This window comes from Chiloscyllium plagiosum, unplaced genomic scaffold (genome assembly GCF_037043375.1).
Source record: "Chiloscyllium plagiosum isolate Xiang-an unplaced genomic scaffold, Cpla_swu_hap1 HiC_scaffold_31, whole genome shotgun sequence".
NCBI lineage: Eukaryota > Metazoa > Chordata > Chondrichthyes > Orectolobiformes > Hemiscylliidae > Chiloscyllium > Chiloscyllium plagiosum.
Window position 1 is genome coordinate 8,141,253 of NW_028270169.1, and position 19,968 is coordinate 8,161,220.

The 19,968-nt window shown below is 41.9% G+C and overlaps 1 protein-coding gene across 1 annotated transcript in view; it reads left to right on the forward strand.

Annotated features, from left to right (window-relative positions):
* LOC122563893 (T-box transcription factor TBX4) overlaps window positions 1–18,563 on the forward strand; it is a 120,363-nt gene extending 101,800 nt beyond the window's left edge. The window contains exons 7-8 of the mRNA XM_087977198.1: window positions 616–842; window positions 13,130–18,563. Coding sequence (XP_087833324.1) covers window positions 616–842; window positions 13,130–13,746 — 844 coding nt within the window. The 3' untranslated portion in view covers window positions 13,747–18,563. The remainder of the gene's footprint in view (window positions 1–615; window positions 843–13,129) is intronic.
* The last annotated feature ends 1,405 nt before the right edge of the window (window positions 18,564–19,968 follow it).

Sequence of the window (19,968 nt, forward strand, 5' to 3'; positions counted from 1 at the left end):
CTAATCTTGACTCTAATCTCCAGCATTTGCTGTACCCATTTCTGCCTAGAGAACGGCAGCCTTTACCTTCCATCGCCTTTTCCTCATTCTTCCGATTAAATGCGTCACTTGATACTGTTCTGCACGAGATTTCATGGGAAGGCTCTTTCCATCCATCTCCCTATGTAGCCATTACACTCCTCACAGTTAACAGGATTTCCAAGTTTCGTCACCTGCAATATTTGAAATTGTGCCACTTATTGTACCCGAGACGGAGTTATTAATATAATTCCGAGAGAAGCCATGGATATAGAACAGTTCCCGAGGAACTCCGCTGGTCTCCTTCCTCCAATCCGCCTTCTCATTTAAGAACCTTACCACTAATGTGTCCACGCTTTAACTGAAAGTTCCCATGTTTACAGTTGTATAAAATTGGTTAAACAGATTCCATCCTCCCACAGACACACGGGTTTAGTTCCTCAGTCATGCATCGCGCTGCAGTGAAACAGTTTATTTAAAACTTTTATCTCTGAACCCTCTAATCTAATTACCTCCCCCGTCTCTTGGCCCTGACTCCACTGTAATGTTGCACCTGGTATAAACACAAATTTCTTCCGGTGTCTTTTTTCTTCGCAGGGAATATCCGGTCATTTCCAAAAGCATCGTCCGGCAAAGACTGATTTCGAATCATGGCCAGTTGACACCGAAAATGGAAGGCAGTATAGCGCAGGCTCATCAGCATTACCCGTACGACAGTTCCGGGCCCATTCCGCTCAGCTCATCCGGCGCCCAGGACCTGGCACTCAGTCCCTTCGCGGCGCAGAGAGACTCGGGGCTCATTTACCACTGTTTTAAACCAAGAGGTAACTGGGAACTGAGTTTAAATGCATATTCAATGAGCAAAGGTAAAATATTGTATTGACGCAATCTAATACCTTGAATTATTCCGACTCAAAATGGCAACAAACCCCCTCAGTTTGACTATCATCACTTTGTTAAAAAGTGACTTTATTTTGCAGACACAGTGCTGTCATAATGTTCCGCTTGTCACATTCCTATCTGCGAAGGTTGCCAGCAGAGAGGGTAGGGCAGACAGCCAAACTGATCTCTCACAAGGAGCTCTGTGCCTTCCCCCCTCTGTTCGGGGCGGTTTAAAGTCCCCCTCCGACCCACACACGCACCCCAATCCCGTCTTTCCCTTGTATCACTGATAAGATGAACTTTCCCTGTTGTGGACAGACAGATCTGTAACATTCACATTTACCGTCAGTAATTGCCAAATAAATTAAACTGAACGGTTTTCCAGTCAAAAACGAACGAGCGTGTCAAAATCTGGCAAAAGTCCCGCAAAATATCAAGATCCTGTTATCTTTTCAGCTTTCTCTGTCGGTTCATTGATCATGATAGCGTGTTTCTTCTCATTTTTGTTTTGACTTTCTGTTCCATTATGTGGGGTCTGTACGGGACCTAGTAATAGAACTGTGAAGGTAAAAACAATGACTGCAGATGCTGGAAACCAGATTTTGGATTAGTGGTGCTGGAAGAGCACAGCAGTACAGGCAGCATCCGAGGAGCAGCAAAATCGACATTTCGGGCAAAAGCCTTAATCTGGAATAAAGGCAGAGACCCTGAAGCGTGGAGAGATAAACTAGAGGAGGGTGGGGGTGGGGAGAAAGTAGCATGGAGTACAATAGGTGAGTGGGGGAGGGGATGAAGGTGATAGGTCAGGGAGGAGGGTGGAGGGGATAGGAGGAAAAGAAGATAGGCAGGTAGGACAAGTCATGGGGACAGTGCTGAGCTGGAAGTTTGGAACTAGGGTGAGGTGGGGGAAGGGGAAATGAGGAAACTGTTGAAATCCACATTGATGCCCTGGGGTTGAAGTGTTCCGAGGCGGAAGATGAGGTGTTCTTCCTCCAGCGTCTGGTGGTGAGGGAGCGGCAGTGAAGGAAGCCCAGGACCTCCATGTCCTCAGCAGAGTGGGAGGGGGAGTTGAAATGTTGGGCCACAGGGTGGTGTGGTTGATTGGTGCGGGTGTCTCAGAGATGTTACCAAAAGTGCTCTGCTAGGAGGCGTCCAGTCTCCCCAATGTAGAGGAGACCGCATCGGGAGCAACAGTTGCAATAAATGATATTAGTGGGTGTGCAGGTAAAACTTTGATGGATGTGGAAGGCTCCTTTAGGGCCTTGGATGGAGGTGAGGGAGGAGGTGTGGGCGCAGGTTTTGCAGTTCCTGCAGTGGCAGGGGTAGGTGCCAGGATGGGAGGGTGGGTTGTAGGGGGGCGTGGAGCTGACCAGGTAGTCACAGAGGTCTTTGCGGAAGGCGGAAAGAGGTGGGGAGGGAAATATATCCCTGGTAGTGGGGTCTTTTTGGAAGTGGCCGAAATGTCGGCTGATGACTTGGTTTATGCGAAGGTTGGTAGGGTGGAAGGTGAGCACCAGGGGCGTTCTGTCCTTGTTACGGTTGGAGGGGTGGGGTCTGAGGGCGGAGGCGTGGGATGTGGATGAGATGCGTTGGAGGGCATCTTTAACCACGTGGGAAGGGAAATTGCGGTCTCTAAAGAAGGAGGCCATCTGGTGTGTTCTGTGGTGGAACTGGTCCTCCTGGGAGCAGATACGGCGGAGGCGGAGGAATTGGGAATACGGGATGGCATTTTTGCAAGAGGTAGGGTGGGAAGAGGTGTAATCCAGGTAGCTGTGGGAGTCAGTGGGTTTGTAAAAAATGTCAGTGTCAAGTCGGTCGTCATTAATGGAGATGGAGAGGTCCAGGAAGGGGAGGGAGGTGTCAGAGATGGTCCAGGTAAATTTAAGGTCAGGGTGGAATGTGTTGGTGAAGTTGATGAATTGCTCAACCTCCTCGCGGGAGCTCAAGGTGGCGCCAATGCAGTCATCAATGTAGTGGAGGAAGAAGTGGGGAATGGTGCCGGTGTAATTACGGAAGATCGACTGTTCTATGTAGCCAACAAAGAGACAGGCATAGCTGGGGCTCATACGTGTGTCCATGGCTACCCCTTTGTGAGAGGATTCGAAGGAGAAATTCTTAAGGGTGAGGACCAGTTCGGCCAAACGAATGAGAGTGTTGGTAGGAAAGGTACTGTTGGGGACGTCGGGAGAGGAAAAAAATGGAGGGCTTGGAGGCCCTGGTCATGGCGGATGGAGGTGTAGAGGGATTGGATATCCATGGTGAAGATGAGGCGATGGGTCCGGGGAAACAGAAATCTTGGAGGAGGTGGAGGGTGTGGGTGGTGTCTCGAACATATGTGGGGAGTTCATGGACTGGGGGGATAGGACGGTGTAGAGGTAGGTAGAAATGAGTTCAGTGGGGCAGGAGCGTGCTGAGACAATGGGTCGGCCAGCGTGGTCAGGCTTGTGGATCTAGGGGAGGAGGTAGAACCGGGCAGTGCGGGGTTTCCTGACTATGAGGTTGGAAGCTGTGGGTGGGAGTTCTCCTGAGGTGATGACTCCAACCCCTCCATTTTTTCCTCTCCCGACGTCCCGAACAGTACCCTTCCACCGACACTCTCATTCGTTTCCGAACTGGTCCTCACCCTTAACAATTTCTCCTTCGAATCCTCCCACTTCCTCCGGACCAAAGGGGTAGCCATGGGCACCCGTATGGGCCCCAGCTATGCCTGTCTCTTTGTTGGCTACATAGAACAGTCGATCTTCTGTAATTACACTGGCACCACTCCCCACCTCTTCCTCCGCTACATTGATGACTGCATTGGCACTACCTCATGCTCCCGCGAGGAGGTTGAGCAATTCATCAACTTCACCAACACATTCCACCCTGACCTTAAATTTACCTGGACCATCTCTGACACCTGCCTCCCCTTCCTGGACCTCTCCATCTCCATTAATGACGACCGACTTGACACTGACATTTTTTACAAACCCACTGATTCCCACAGCTACCTGGATTACACCTCTTCCCACCCTACCTCTTGCATAAATGCCATCCCGTATTCCCAATTCCTCCGCCTCCGCCGTATCTGCTCCCAGGAGGACCGGTTCCACCATAGAACACACCAGATGGCCTCCTTCTTTAGAGACCGCAATTTCCCTTCCCACGTGGTTAAAGATGCCCTCCAACACATCTCATCCACATGCCGCACCTCCGCCCTCAGACCCCACCCCTCCAACCGTAACAAGGACAGAATGCCCCTGGTGCTCATCTTCCACCCTACCAACCTTCGCATAAACCAAATCATCCGCCGACATTTCGGCCACCTCCAAAAAGACCCCACCACTATGGATATATTTCCCTCCCCACCCGTTTCCACCTTCCGCAAAGACTGTTCCCTCCGTGACTACCTGGTCAGGTCCACGCCCCCCTATAACCCACCCTCCCATCCTGGCACCTTCCCCTGCCACCGCAGGAACTGCAAAACCTGCGCCCACACCTCCTCCCTCTCCTCCATTCAAGGCCCTAAAGGAGCCTTCCACATCCATCAAAGTTTTACCTGCACATCCACTAATATCATTTACTGCATCCGTTGCTCCCGATGCGGTCTCCTCTACATTGGGGAGACTGGACGCCTCCTAGCAGAGCGCTTTAGGGAACATCTCCAGGACACCCGCACCAATCAACCACACCACCCTGTGGCTCAACATTTCAACTCCCCCTCCCACTCTGCCGAGGACATGGTGGTCCTGGGCCTCCTTCACCGCCGCTCCCTCTCCACCAGACGCCTGGAGGAAGAACGCCTCATCTTCCGCCTCGGAACACTTCAACCCCGGGCATCAATGTGGACTTCAACAGTTTCCTCATTTCCCCTTCCCCCACCTCACCCTAGTTCCAAACTTCCAGCTCAGCACTGTCCCCATGACTTGTCCTACCTGCCTATCTTCTTTTCCATCTATCCACTCTACCCTCCTCCCTGACCTATCACCTTCATCCCCTCCCCCACTCACCTATTGTACTCCATGCTACTTTCTCCCCACCCCCACCCTCCTCTAGCTAATCTCTCCACGCTTCAGGGTCTCTGCCTTTATTCGTGATGAAGGGCTTTTGCCCGAAACATCGATTTTGCCAATAGAACTGTGAAGCACAGTGTGGAGGTATAGGACTTCATCCGGCTGATGTTACAATGTCTTGTTTATATCAAATCCAGTTAAAAATCACACAACACCAGGCTGTAGCCCAACCGGTTTATTTGGAAGTACAAGGTTTTGGAGCACTGCTCCTTTGTCAGATAACTAGCTAACTGATGAAGGATCAGCGCTCCGAAAGTTAGTGCTTCCAAATAAACCTGTTGGACTATAACCTCTGGTGTTGCGTGATTTTTAAGTGAACACATACTACGCTGTATGTATTTGCATTTAAGAAGTTCATGCTCACTGGTGTGTCTGTCTGCATGAAGTGATTATCCTGCCGACATTAATAGGAAATGTAGTTTGACTATGGTGTGGATGGGAGGAAAGGGAGTGATAAGGTAAATGAGAAGGCAGCCCGATCTTGTCAGGATGTGACACATTAATCTATGTACTGAGGCTGTCTGGGTAAATACAAGAACAAGTTCTGCAAGCCGACTGTCAGTAATTAACAACTCGGACTGATAAGCATTCCTTGTGTTGATTGATGCTGAGCCAGTTGGTCTTACAGCAATGGTGTTTAATAACGGAGAGCTTGGTTGGACTTGGACGAGCTGTTTCTACTTATACAAGATAACGAATGGCAATAAATTACTGAAACTTCCAGTTGTCCTAAAAAGTGGATGAACATCAGCCAATATAAACACCAGCTTGGAAAGCAGATTTTTTTTTACAGACGACTATCATCACTTTCTTAAAAAGTAACTTTATTTTTCAGACACAGTGCTGTCATAATGTTCCGCTTGTCACATTCCTATCTGCTACAGTTTCCAGCAGAGAGGGCAGGGCAGACAGTCAAACTGCTCTCTCACAAGGAGCTCTGTGCCTTACCAACCAGCTAGCACGTAATAAAATATGGAAAGTGCTGGAGAAACTCAACAGGTCAACAGCTTCTGTGCTGAGAGGAGCAGATTTAATGTTTTCAGTCCAAAGACTCTTGTTAGGAACTGAAGGGGCTGGACAGTGGTGGTGTTTATGCTGTTGACAAAGGGAGAGTTGGAGGAAAAGGAACGCATTACTCCTGACTCTCTCTTATCCTTCCATGGCACCTTACCAAGCAATTACAGAAAGTGGAACACATGCCCCTTTATCTTTTTGGTTTACCAAACTGATTCCTGACCTAGGAGGAGAGATTGAGTCCATTAGAATTGTATTCACTGACATTTAGAAGAATGAAACCAATGAAATGCTCATAGAACTAGACAGATTAGATGCAGGAAGAATATTCCTGATGGTGGGGAAGTCTAGAACTCGGGATCATCACTCAAAGAAACAGAGTAAACCTTTTAGGACTGAGTTGAGGAGAAATTTCTTCACCAAGAGTGTAGTGAGCCTGTGGATTTTTTTCTTTATTCATTCACTAGACGAGAGCGTCGCTGGCTGGGGCAGCATTTATTATCCATCCCTAATTACCCAGAGGGAAGTTAAAAGTCAACCACTTCGCTGTTAGTGTTATGGACTAGGCCAGACCCCCTCAGAACATTTCAAGAAAGTAGCCTGGACCCTAACTTTGCTGGTTGTTTTAAGCAGGTGTGAAGTGGATATTCCAGGAATGATGTCGCTGGCCAAACCACTTAGTTTTAAACAAAACAGAATGTATTTGCAAGATTACCGCATGAAGCACAAACAAAAGAGAACAGAATGCAGAATAACGTAACCTATCCAAAAACCCAATTGATTATCCCAACTTAGTGATGCTGTTCCAAATACTTGCAATAATTCCCATAACTGCCTCTTTGCAAAGAAAGGAAAAAATCCAACACAGGTTCCTGCAGGAGAGATGTCAGAGAGAGGGAGGATCAGCATGGACCTGTTTCTTTGGGTCCAGCAGCCTCACAACTGACTACTTGCTAAAACCAAACCAAACCAGAGAAAAGCTGAGTTGGGAGAACTGGTCATTCCCCTTTCATTGCACATGTTTTTTTTAACTAAAAAGCTTCTTCAAGTAGATTAATTGGATAAATATATGGATGAGAATGGAATAGTGTAGGTTAGATGAGTTTCAGATTGGTTCCACAGGTTGGCGCAGCATCAAGGGCTGAAGGGCCTGTACTGCACTGTAATGTTCTATAACCCCAGACATTTCTGAAGCTGTGTCTTTACAATCTCCTGAAAGAAAAACCCAACATAACTTTGTTAAAGGAGCAGCATTGTCAACACCTCCCTCCTTTAAAAAAAAGAACCATGAATATTCAAAGATGGCTTCATTTCAAAACCCATACACTACAACATCCATATACATTACATTGACAATAATCATGCAAACATGCACTACTATATTCTGTTTCAGTCTGTTTTACTCCTGCCACCAAATGCCTCAATTTCTCATTCAAGTCTTGACAATGAGTCAGCAATTATGTTTTCTCATCCTGTCACATGCAGTTTTCAAATTGAATGGCTGTAATAACAAGCTCTGTCTAAACAATCTGGGATTTTTGTCCTTACATTTCTCCACAAATTTCAATGGGTTATGATCAGTGTATATGATTGTCTCAGATACATTACTGGTAACATCAACATTGAAATGTTGTAATGCCAACGCCAAGCTCCAAGTCTCCTTCTCAACTGTCAAATATTTCTGCTGATGAATGTTCAGTATCCTGGAGAAATACCCAATCGGTCTTTTATTATCTTGTTGTTGTCTTGTAAGAACACAGCGCTGACACCCACATCACTTGCATTGATTTTTTTTTAAAAAACCCCCCACTACCACCTAAGTGCGGTAGTGCTTATTTTATCCCCAGCACCCATGGTGTGTGTGTGTGTGTGCAGGTGTGAGACACAGTGAAAGGCACAAAGTGCACGAATCTTTATTCAAATTCCACCACCAGGAAGATAGGAAAACACCCGGGTGGCCAGTGACAAACACTGCCCTTCACATCAAAGGGCAGTGCTGTGTGATCAAAACAGTGAAGGGGAGGGTAGGGACTAAATCAAAATAGAGTTGGAGGGAGAAATGATGCACTCCACGCCCTGCGGCGCCCACCTCTCCCTGAACAACTCCAGGGTATTGGTCGACACCGCGTGCTCCTTCTCCAAGGACACCCAGGCTCTAACGTAACCGCGGAAGAGGGGCAGGCAGTCGGCCCATAATTAGGTATGGCTAACACTGGACAGTGCTTAACACAGATTCCAGGCTGTCAAAGGCCTCCTGACAGACAGCTGTTCAGTGAAACTTTTGGCCTTTCTTTAGCAATTCAGTGAATGAAGCAGCCACACTACAAAAATTTGGTACAAATGTTTGATAAAATCCACTCAATCCCAGGAATGGTAGTACTTCCCTTTTTGTCGATAACTCTTTCAGGTCATTTCGATTTTCCTCCAGAGGGTCACTCAATAATTTAACCCAATTTTTGACAACTTCCTCATTGTCCAATTTAATTTGAGGAATGTCCAGTTCAGAATCCTCTGAACTTGGTTCTTCACTCTGTGTTGTACCTAATGACATAGTCTCCTTTGGCTTTCCTTCCTGTCAAAATACCTTTTGAGCGTATTCACATGACACACTATGTGAGATTTCTTTCTGTCTGGAGTCCTTATCAAATAGTTCACCTCACTTGATAAGGTCCACTAAACCTTGCTTTTAAAGGTTCATATATCACTGGAAGTTCCTCACAGATTAAAATTGATTTTGGAAACCAAATTTTGATTTATGGATCAACTCATAATCCTTAGCTATTTCAGCTGTTAATCTTGCCATTTTAACTCTCTGCTCTTCCGCATGAGTTCTCAATACTTCAGGAAGTGAATTTTTGAACTCCTCCAAAATAATTGTCTCTCTCAGAACATCAGAGGTTTGCTCTGTTTTAATGCCCTTATCCACCTATCAAAATTACTTTGTTTGATCCTTTCAAACTCAATGTAGGATTGACCAGGGTCCCTCCTTAGATTCCTAGAACATTGTCTGTAGGCTTCTGGCACAAGCTCATATGCACTTAAGATTTTTTTTTCACCTCCTCATACACCCCAGATACCTCCTTTATAGTGATGCAAATACCTCACTAGCTCTACCTACAATTTTTGTTTGGATCAACAAAACCCACATGGTCACTGTTCACCACTTTTCAAATGAGATGAAAAACACTTCCATATCCTTCTCATCAAATTTAGGCAATGTTTGAATATATTTTAACAGTTTCTCACCAGGTCTTTGGCTACCATGGGTTTGCTCATTCACACTCGCTTCCTCATTAAGCTGACCTTCAGCCTTCATCTTCATCCTTTTAAGCTGACTTTCCTGTCTACATGCTAATTTCTGAAGCTCAAACTCCCTCTCTATCTTCCTTTCCTCTCCATCCTTTTCTCTCTTCATTCTCTATTTCTTTCTCTCTTTCTCTCTTCTTCTTTTTGTTCTGTCAAAGCAATTTGTTCTTCTCTTTGCTCTGCTTTTAATCATAATTCAAACCATTTAATTTGCATTGCCCTTTCCTTGTCTTTTGCCTGTAACTCAAGCTGCTTCATTTTCGATTGAATTTTAGCCATCTCTAAAGTTTCTGATGGTGTTTCCAGCAAATGTAAATGCTGAGTTATTGCTGTAAATTGATCTCCTTTTCTCACGGAAGGAGACAGCTCCAACCCTAGCTTGTCTGCTAATTCCAGCAGTTTGGCCTTAATTACTTTTTGTAAAACTCCCAAAGTCACTGCTTCCACCCCCAGAAAACACTTAGTGACTGAAAGAGCCATTGCTATCTCAAGCACTATTTAAGCTAACCAAATTCAACACTCGGAACAAAAGACACCAACACCTGCCACTTGCACCCTTTGAGTCCAACAACCCAAATCCCAATTTGGAGATGTAGACCAAATCCTGCAACGAGCTTCCAATCTGTTGTGGACCAAGCCATACCCCCTCAAAACATTTCAAGAAAGTAACCTGGACCCCTAACTTTGCTAGTTGTTTTAAGCAGGTGTGATGTAGGTATTCCAGGAGGGATGCAGCTGGCCCAACCACTTAGTTTTAAACAAAACAGAATTTATTTGCAAGGTTACCAAGTGAAACACAAACAAAAAAAAACACAATATTGAATAACATAATCTATCTGAAAACCCAACAGAATATCCTAACTTAATGATGCTGTTTCAAATACTTGCAACAATCCCTATAAATACCCTTTTGCGAAAAAAAGGAAAGATCCAACCCAGGGTCTTACAACAGAGATGTCAGAGAGAGGGAGGATCAGCATGGACCTCTTCTTTGGGTTCAGCATCTTCACAACTGACTGCTTGCTAAAATCAAACCAAACCCAAACCAGAGAAAAGCTGAGCTGGGAGAACTGGCCACTCCCCTTTCATTGCACAAACGGTTCTGTTAAAACTTAAAAGTTTCTTCAAGTAGATCAACCCCAGATATTTTGGAACATGTGTCTTTACGATCTCCTGAAAAAAAAATCACGGACAACATGACCTTGTTAAATGAGGATCATCATCACTTTAGTCTGGAGTAATATGTAGGCCAGACCAGGTAAGGATGGTAGTTTCTTTAATGAACCAGACAGGTTTTTCCTGACAATCGACGATGGTTTAATGGCCATCAGTAGACTCTTGATTCCAGATTTTAAAAAAATTGAATTCAAATTCCACCATCTGCAATGGTGGGATTCAAACTCTGGTCCGTAGAACATGATCTGGGTCTCTGGATTAACAGTCCAGTGATAATACCAGTAGGTTAATACCACAGAAAGCAGTTGAGGTTAATTCACGATGTTTTCCAGAAGGAGGCAGTTTTGAGGATTGTGACTAAAGGGACTAAGGGCTATGGAGGCAGGCAAGATTAGGGTTTTGAGCTTGATGATCAGCCATGATCATATTGTTTGACATAATAGGCTTGAGGGATCTAATGACTTACTCCTGCTCCTATCTTCTGCTAATTTTTGTCACACTCCCAAGGCCCCAAACACATCTTCCAGCATTTTCCTTGTGCTTCTTTCAGTCTAATCTCCTGTATTCTCTGCTCATGTGCAGTCTCCTTTACATCGGTGAGATCAAATGTAGACTGCTTTGTCCATGCGACTAACCCCAACCTTCTTGCTTGCAAATTCAATAAATCACCTACTGTTACACCAACATTTGTCCTGGGCCTGTTGTACTGCTCCAGTAAATGGGTGGCACAGTGGCTCAGTGGTTAGCACTGCTGCCTCACAGTGCCAGGGACCCAGGTTCAATTCGAGCCTTAGCGACTGTGTGGAATTTGCACATTCTCCCTGTGTCTGTGTGGGTTTCCTCTGGGTGCTCTGGTTTCCTCCCACAGTCCAAAGGTGTGCAAGTTAGGGTGAACTGGCCAAGCTAAATTACCCATCGTGTTAGGTGGATTAGTTAGAGGGAAATGGATCTGGGTGGGTTACTCTTCAGAGGGTTGGTGTGGACTTGTTGGGCCGAAGGGCCAATTTCCACACTGTAGGGAATCTAAAGCTAAAAACACACGCTGGAGGATCAGCTCTTCATTTTCCACTTAAACACTTCAGGGTCAATGTTGAGCTCAACATCTTCAAAGCATGGACACTGCCTCCCTCAACCTGTGCCATTGTTGGCTTTGCGTTCAATGGATTTGACTTATTTTCTCTTTTTCAATCCAACTATTAACAACTACTTTTGAATCTCAATCTCTCCTTTACCACTATTAACACTCCCTTTGTATTTTGCTCAGGTACCTTCACCGTCTGTTTTACTTGCTCCTCCTCCTGCTTTGTCAAGAGCATAAAAGAAATTATTATCCAGCCCTTCAGTTCCGAAGAGAGTCATAGAGCTGTGCAGCACGAAAATAAACTCTTCAGTCCAACTCGTCTGTGCCAATCAGATATTCTAAATTAATCTAGTCCCATTTGTCAGCACTTGGTCCATATCCCTGTAATCCCTTCCTATTCATATACCAATCCAGATGCCTTATGAATGCTGTAATTGTACCAGCCTCCACCACTTCCTCTGGCAGCTCATTCCATACATGCACCACCCTCTGTGTGAAAACATTGCCCCTTAGGTCGCTTGTAAATTTTTCCCCTCTCACCCTAAACCTATGCCTTCCAGTTCTGGACTTCCCCACCCCAGGGAAAAGACTTTGTCTATTTACCCTATCCATGCCCCTCATGATTTTATAAACTTCTGTAAGGTTACCCCTCAGCCTCCGACACCCCAGGAAAACAGCCCCAGCCTATTCAGCCTCTCCCTACAGCTCAAATCCTTCAACACTGACAATATTGTTGTAAATTTTTTCTGAACCTTCTTTGGACTTGACATGGTAACTCTTGTTTCTCTCCCTTGTTATGACTTAGGGATAGCAAATGGAATCATCATTATCACTGGATCGCAACGCATTGAAATGAAAATATTCAATGATCCTCAAAATCGCTCAATTGTTACAGATCTTATGAGTAGCAGATTTTGGACACCTTGTTTATAACTTAAACTGAAATTAACAACTTATTACTAATATTGCAACCCTAGCAGGACAAAGATAAATAACAAAGTAATCTAATTAATATTTAAGATTTAAACCGAATCTTCTTTAATCATAACCCTACTCACACTTGGATTGATAGACACAGTTAAGGTATAAGGAAATAAAATAAAAGGTTTATAATTTGTCAGTCCAGCTAATCAGTTTTAAAGGATGGATATCGATCTTATATACAATCCTTAAATAGTGAGTCACAGTTACAACCACATAACTCTTTATCTGTCAGTCATAATTGGAGTTTATGAAATGAGGAATTAATAGGTTAGAGTAGCAGTATCAAACATTTTGAAATGGCAATATATTCTAATTCCCAATGGTACGATTTGTCACCGTGATCATCATGAAACTCTCTCAAAGAAATTTAAAAATCGATAACAGGGAAAGATACAGATGGGCAGAAATTATAAAAGGAAACATTTTAAAAATAGATCTTATTTTTAACAACATATTTGTCATTAGTAGATTCAAAGATAAATAGTATTTTCAGTGGTGTGTTGCCTTAATATATGACTATCACTGCCATGTGGCTGCAGAAAGGTGTGTCTGTAGTGATTTCTTGTCCTGCCATGGGATTAATGACAATGATAAACATATTTTTGCCTCCTTTCAGAAGCCCATGGTCATCCAGAGCTGTCGTGTAAGCGGCCTTTTCTAGAAGCCCCTACTTCCATTGCTGAAGAACATTATTTTCGTCCGCCGCCATATGACCAACAGGTGATGAGCCCATCCTATCGAAATGAGGCCGATCTAAGGGACGCCTGCATGTTTTCCACTGCTGGAAGTGATGTGCCTGGAGGAGCTGCTGCCGAGGAGCATCCTCCTCAAACATTAAACTGCAACATGTGGGCTTCAGTACCACCATATGGTAACTGCAGTGTTCAGACCATGGAAACTGTTCCTTATCAGCATTTCTCAGCTCACTTCACCACCACAGCCATGATGCCCCACCTCTCTACCATCCCAGGACAGAGCACACAGCCTCCCTGTGATTCACAGTTCAGTGGCTATCATTCGCCACCTCAACACCAGGTTCGACAACGGGTACCCATTTCTTCATGTTCTCCACGGGACAGAATTCCTCTCTCACCACACGAGAGAGTGCCACCTTCTCCTCACACTCAGAACACTCGGGAATTCCTTTTCTCACAAAGCCTATCTTTACCAAGGGAGCTACCTACCCAATACCATTCTGGTTTGGGGCCTGTGACAAACTGGACAGACAGTTGACTCAGACTGATATAACCAAGCGGTATTAATAAGAAGGATGCAGAAACTGTTTTGGATTTCTAATGTTAGGCAGATAGATTTCACACTGCAAAAGCTTTGAAGTTGCCTCGATACAATCTCTCAATTTGACTCTGCTAAACTAGAGATATTTTATTATTGACTTTCAGGATAGTACTCCAAGAATACTCCTGCTTTTCACTACTTTGTTTAGATTATGCAATTCTTGCTCAATGTTGAGGAGATGTAAAAACATTTTTTGCAAAGATGCGTTGAGTAAACTTAAAAATACATAATGGGCAATGCTTCAGTACTCTCCTATTGTGAAGTTCTATGTGACTAGACTGGGAAGTCTAAACATTCTGCACATCCTTGTATGGACAGCGCTATTTTGGACAAGTATTTTGTGCTTATATCCAATAGTGGAATATATAAAGAGCAGTATCATATTTTAAAATCATCTATCTATGAATAATTTTTGATGACTGTGAATTCAGTGGCTGGAGCTGTAATCATTTTAAAATTTTTCTTTCTCCGACCTAGCCCCTATTCTGCTGGGGTTATCTCCACCCATCCCATCTCCTATTGCCTGCTCATGTTGTGCTTCATTCTGCAAAAATTGCTGCCAGCTGTCTGCCAGTGCTGCACTGAACTGGCCCCAGGGAAAGCAAAATCCTTCTTAAGAAAGCAACTTGCTTATCAATTAACTCTTCCTCATTTGGGTCTGAGATCACATAAACCCAGAACTTTCTGTTGCTTGGCCCTGGTTGTTGTTTGTGGGGCCACCAGGATCGCGGGGAAGAACCAAAGTCCTTGTGTTCTGTAATGCAGTGTGACTGTGACTGAATCCACTGCACTGTGAGAAGCACCAACTTGTAATTATTTTTTTTTTGTTATTTAACCTTTGAAAAAGTGTCCAGTTACTGAATAATACCAAATATATATTTGTTTGCTTAATTACCCATGTAAACTAGCCATTTTCATGTGCATAATTTGACATAACTATACAGCCTTTTACATGCAGTTTCTAAGAAAACTCACTTGCTTGCAAACTTGGGTAATCAGTTGTTTGCAGTGTAAAACCTGTGTAAACAATGAGGTGAGATTCCAATATTGATGCAGAGAACATTGAGAAAAAGGAGTATTTATCAAACTTGCATAATCAGTGAACCAATTTGGTAAATAGTGGTTTACAAATGTGAAGCACTTTTAGATTAACTTTTCAGAAACACCATCCTAAATTCAGATAATAGCTGAATCTTTGCAACATTTTATTAAGCCACACCAGTGCCTAACACCTTTGTGTTTCAACTGACGTTATAGTTTAGTGCTTAACCCCGTAACAATTCTGTACAGTCAGATGTCAGTTAACTTTCCAACTGCTGACATCCATTAAACCTCTCAATCATGTTTTCAAAAGTTGCTTTTCAGTGCACGTTCTTCACAATCTTTCTTCAACTATTTTCTGATACTATGCAGTCTTCTAAGTAAGGAAAATGTGAAATGTACAGGCACTTTTGGGAGAAGGAATATTTTCCTGTATGCTAGCAGTGGTGAAACTGTAAATAGATTGTTTATAAATTTGTTCCTCTAAACCCTGCACAAAAATCATTGTAAAACGTCCTTTCTTTGTGACTCAATACATTATCTAAACGAAAAAGGTGGATAAATAACCTTCTGCTCGTGCAATGATCTCTGAAAGAAGGTACCACAAGATGGATGTGTTGGATTCAAACTCAGTTCTTCCCTTTTCTCTTGTACAGAACTGGCCAGTATCGCTTCATAGTTTCTCTTACAATTGTACAACATTATGAGACTACTGAAAGGGGACACCATAGCAATTGATCCATATTCAATCACTAAAATAACAGCTTAATTCGCTCCGCAAACATTAAACTGACATGAAAAGTACAATTGCTGCGCAATGCCATGCAAGGTCAAGCCAATAGTTTGCTGCCAATTCTTCAATCGTGCTCCTTGCACTGCACTGATAGGATGCTTCCATAAAATAGTTTCATTGAGCTCTTCATGCATTCGGTACTGCACAGCATGGTAAAAGAATGAACTTGCATTTTTATAGTGCCTTTTCATTCACTGTGATGTACAACCATAGTTTGAAATTGATTCATTTTTTTGAAGCACAATCATTCTTGTTTTGTGGCCAAACTGACGGTTTGTACCATGAGTAAGCCCAAAAAAAGGCATCAATAGGGATACTGGTGCTGAAATCTGCAATTGTATTTTGTCGCATGATATTAATTAAAATGCCAAAAATATCAGTCTTAATTTGCAAGTGGAATGCTGCGCAGTACAGTGTTTCATATAGGTTTAAAATACAGCTGCAAGAGAATGTTGTGAACAATATTTTGAAAATTAAAATCACAAGGATGTTTTCAGCAATTGATTGTTAATAACTGCTTGTATGTGTAGCTGAAAGGGCACAATTACGTGTTAGTAGAAGAAAACATATTAAAGAAAATAAAATTAAAATTGATAATCTTTAACCATGAGCTGTTGATAGGAAGCAATTCAGTGTATTAGTGAGGATCAATGAATTTCTTACCTTTCCGTAAGTTATAAAACGAACCATTGGCAGTTCCAATAGGTAACATGCCCTAGGTATTATAGTATTCCTACAATGACTTACATACCATCATTATCTCACCATCATTTTCAACCTGAAAATTACTTATTGTTTCATTAAAATATATTATTCTCAAACATTTATATTTATAGGAGCAGTGTCAAACAAAATTTGATACTGGGCCAAGAGATATTATTACAGGTGACCAAAAGCTTGGTCAAAGAGTGAAATTTTAAGGAGTGTCTTAGAAAAGGAAAGAGGGGTAGAAAGGCAGAGATGATTAGAGGTAGAACTTTAGAGCTTAGAAAATTGAAATAAATGTACAGCTATCAATGCTGGAGAAATAAAAATTAGAGATATGAGAGGGAACTACAGAAATCACTGAGGATTTAGTGCTGGAGAGATTACAAACTTGGGATGGTGGTGAGGTGAAACCATGGAGTAATTTGAAAACAAGGGTAGAAATTTTATAATAAATAACTGAAGCATATGCAAATAAGTGTCATAATAAAATCCTAATATGATGCTGTGTTACTCTATATTGATATTTATGAGAGAAAAACTAAACATTTTCTGCTGGGGGTTAAAGACCAAATTTTTTTGTTTTACAGTATTCAAGTGATTTGTTCAAATGTGTGAACTCCTCTAAATTATTTTGTGCAGTTATATACACATGGTAATTTAAAAAAGTCAAATTGGTGTGGCTGAATAGCTCAGGAGGATTGTTGGGATTGTTAATTTAAAAGCCTGCCAAAATGTCATACATATTAATGAAAACAGGTTTAGAATGACCATTTCTTAAGTTCACACTTAAAAAAAGTACAGACGAGGGCTTCAAAAATAGCATTTTTTAACATTTCCCTTTGAACACATAGATTCCACTTGGGCAAATCTGAATCCTCCCATGTTAGTCAATTGAATCCTTGGTACTACAGACTTAAACATTGCTAAAATGACATGAAGTTAAAGCTTTTCATTTTGCATTCATCAGAACTGAAATACAAGAAAACAACGTGGAAATTAAACATCAAATTATACAGCTTGGGAAGAGATTGCTGTTGGTTGGACTATGGTTAGGATGAAGTTACTGCAAGGATTGGTAGCTGTCCTAATTAACTGATTAAATCAAAACCAGGCAACACAACTTGCATTGGTCAATCAAACTTCATTAACCAAACAGCAGTCAGAATGCATTCATAGGAAGCTCAGTAACTATTGCAGGAATAAAGGAATAGTAGAATAGGGTTAGATGAAGAAGTGGAAGGAGAAATGTGTGGAACATTAACTGGCATGGACCTATAGGGATGACTGATTGGGTAATTAGCAATACTTTGTACAGCGATAACTATTACATATTGACATTTGAGTGCTGGACAAGGCAGTGTAGTGTTAGCAGAATCAACATTCAGTTTTCATGAGCAATACAGTCAAACAAATGAAGAATTTGTTGCTCAAACATTGCGCATTTCCTAAATGAAGCAGAACGTACACAGCAATGAGACAACCTATCCCATTACATTTATTATATCTGCTTAAGAAACTACATTTCTCCACCAAATAATGTAACATTACAGTAAACATCTGCTTCAAATTAAATTTAAGAAACAACGCATTCTGAAAATAATAATTCAATATGTTGTATATTCTCTGCCATGGGTTTTACCTGTAAATAGTCTGTTTACCTTAAAATTTTTAAGGAGTCTGTCAACAATATTGACCAAATAGAAGAATATGCTATGCAGTAATAAACATTTTTTCTCAACACATTATATTCAGCTTTAAATATGCATATATAGGATATGTGCTGGGGGCATATTGTATATGATGTATTTTACAAGAAACTTGGTGGAATAGTACATTAACACATTCAGAAATATGTTATCAGATCCATGAGCTGTGTGAATATCATATTCAGCAAATGCCCAACCTGCCTATTTATACCAGAGTCAGATCGTTGCATTAAAAAAACTTTTAAAAAATTATGACAGACTTATCTGGTGGATTAATTGAGTGATGACTTCCATGGTTCAACTTTAAGGACTGTGCAGAAACCATTTCAGCTGCAAAATGTAGCCAATAAAATATTATTGTACAGTCACAAATTGTTCTAAGCCAATGGCAGAAATGTGTTGGGATCAGAACCCAAGCTGAGCACAGAAGTTAAATTGTTTCCAGTTTCACACATTGGTGAAGGGCTGTGTGGGACCAGAAATTAAGTATTAATTTTCAATTGAGAAAAAACATTAAATGTGACAAACTCAATATGAAGTGTTGTGATTACAATTTAAATAAGACTTCCAATATTCAAATTATGAACAGTTTGATTCAACAAGAGTCTTGTTCAGTGGGTGCTATATCTTATCAGAGACCAGGGCCACTATTTTAACCATATTTTATATATCCTAAATGTAAGAACATTGTATTTTTTGAATAACTCAGTGAACGACCAATACTCAGAACATTTGACTGTTTCCAATATTTGCACTCTGCACAATTTAACCTCTTTATGATCTCAGTCAGAGATGGAAAAAATATTTACAATCATTTCAAAGCTGATAAAACTGCATTTTTTTAGGTATTTATGTAAATGTTTCCCCTCCTAGCGCTACTGAAGCTAGCTATACTTCCTGCTTTGGTCAGAAGGATAAAACAATTTGAGCCTGACCAGCCTTAGTGAGTTCAGCCTTAATGCAGCTCGACATTCACTGCCAGCTCATTCACCTGAGAAGTATTGGATTGTAGTGGCTGTGGCTTGATTTTTATAGGTGCCACTGGTTTCTTCCAGCTGTTCCAGCAAGGCAGATTTGATAGCATTGGTTTGTACTTCTCTGAATCTGATTAAGTATTGCTATCACTTACTCAGTGAGGGATGACACGCTTTATCATTCAAAACTCTTTAATTAGATTCTAGTTCTAGTGCTCTCTCCCTGAAGCTAGCTATTGGCCAGACTAGTAGCAATAACAAACTAACCCAATGGAACTGGACCAAATAATAATTCCATGGTTTTCATTAGAGGCTCTCAAGATCACACTGCAGCATAGGTCGCCTTAATTATCCAAAATTTGATCTGTATGATTGGCTGGATGTTGGAATCCTCGATTTTGTAAAAGTTTGTGTTCTGGTGACCTCGAAAGATTAATGACCCTACTAGAGCTGCCACTTGCCGAGACAAATCAGGTATGTAGTTTGGTTCAAAAGATACACAAATGGCTGGTCACGTTTTTTAGCGTTTATGATATTTGGGATTAATAAACATTTTAAAAATGTTTTCCTCTGTAACCTGTGACTTTTATTTTGTCAAGAATAGAAACTAACCACTAGTCAAGATGTTTGCATAAAGCTTTGAAGTAAATTTTCAATTACGTGTGTTTCAACAAGTCATATGTAAGAAAGTGGACTGGTCAATAGATTGTGATTTGTAGTTTTTTTTTGTTGTTTCTTTTTTCCTATTTAGATCCCTTTTTCTCCTGTTTCCCTGTAATTTACAAGACTCCCTAACTAAATGTTAGTGGTGATGTTGTTGTGGTTTGCTTCACATTGATGTTATTTATCCTATAAATATAGTCCAGAATCAGGAAGTAAATCAACTTAGGAACAAAATGCACTGAAACTCCAGATTACACTACAAGAGTAGCAGTTT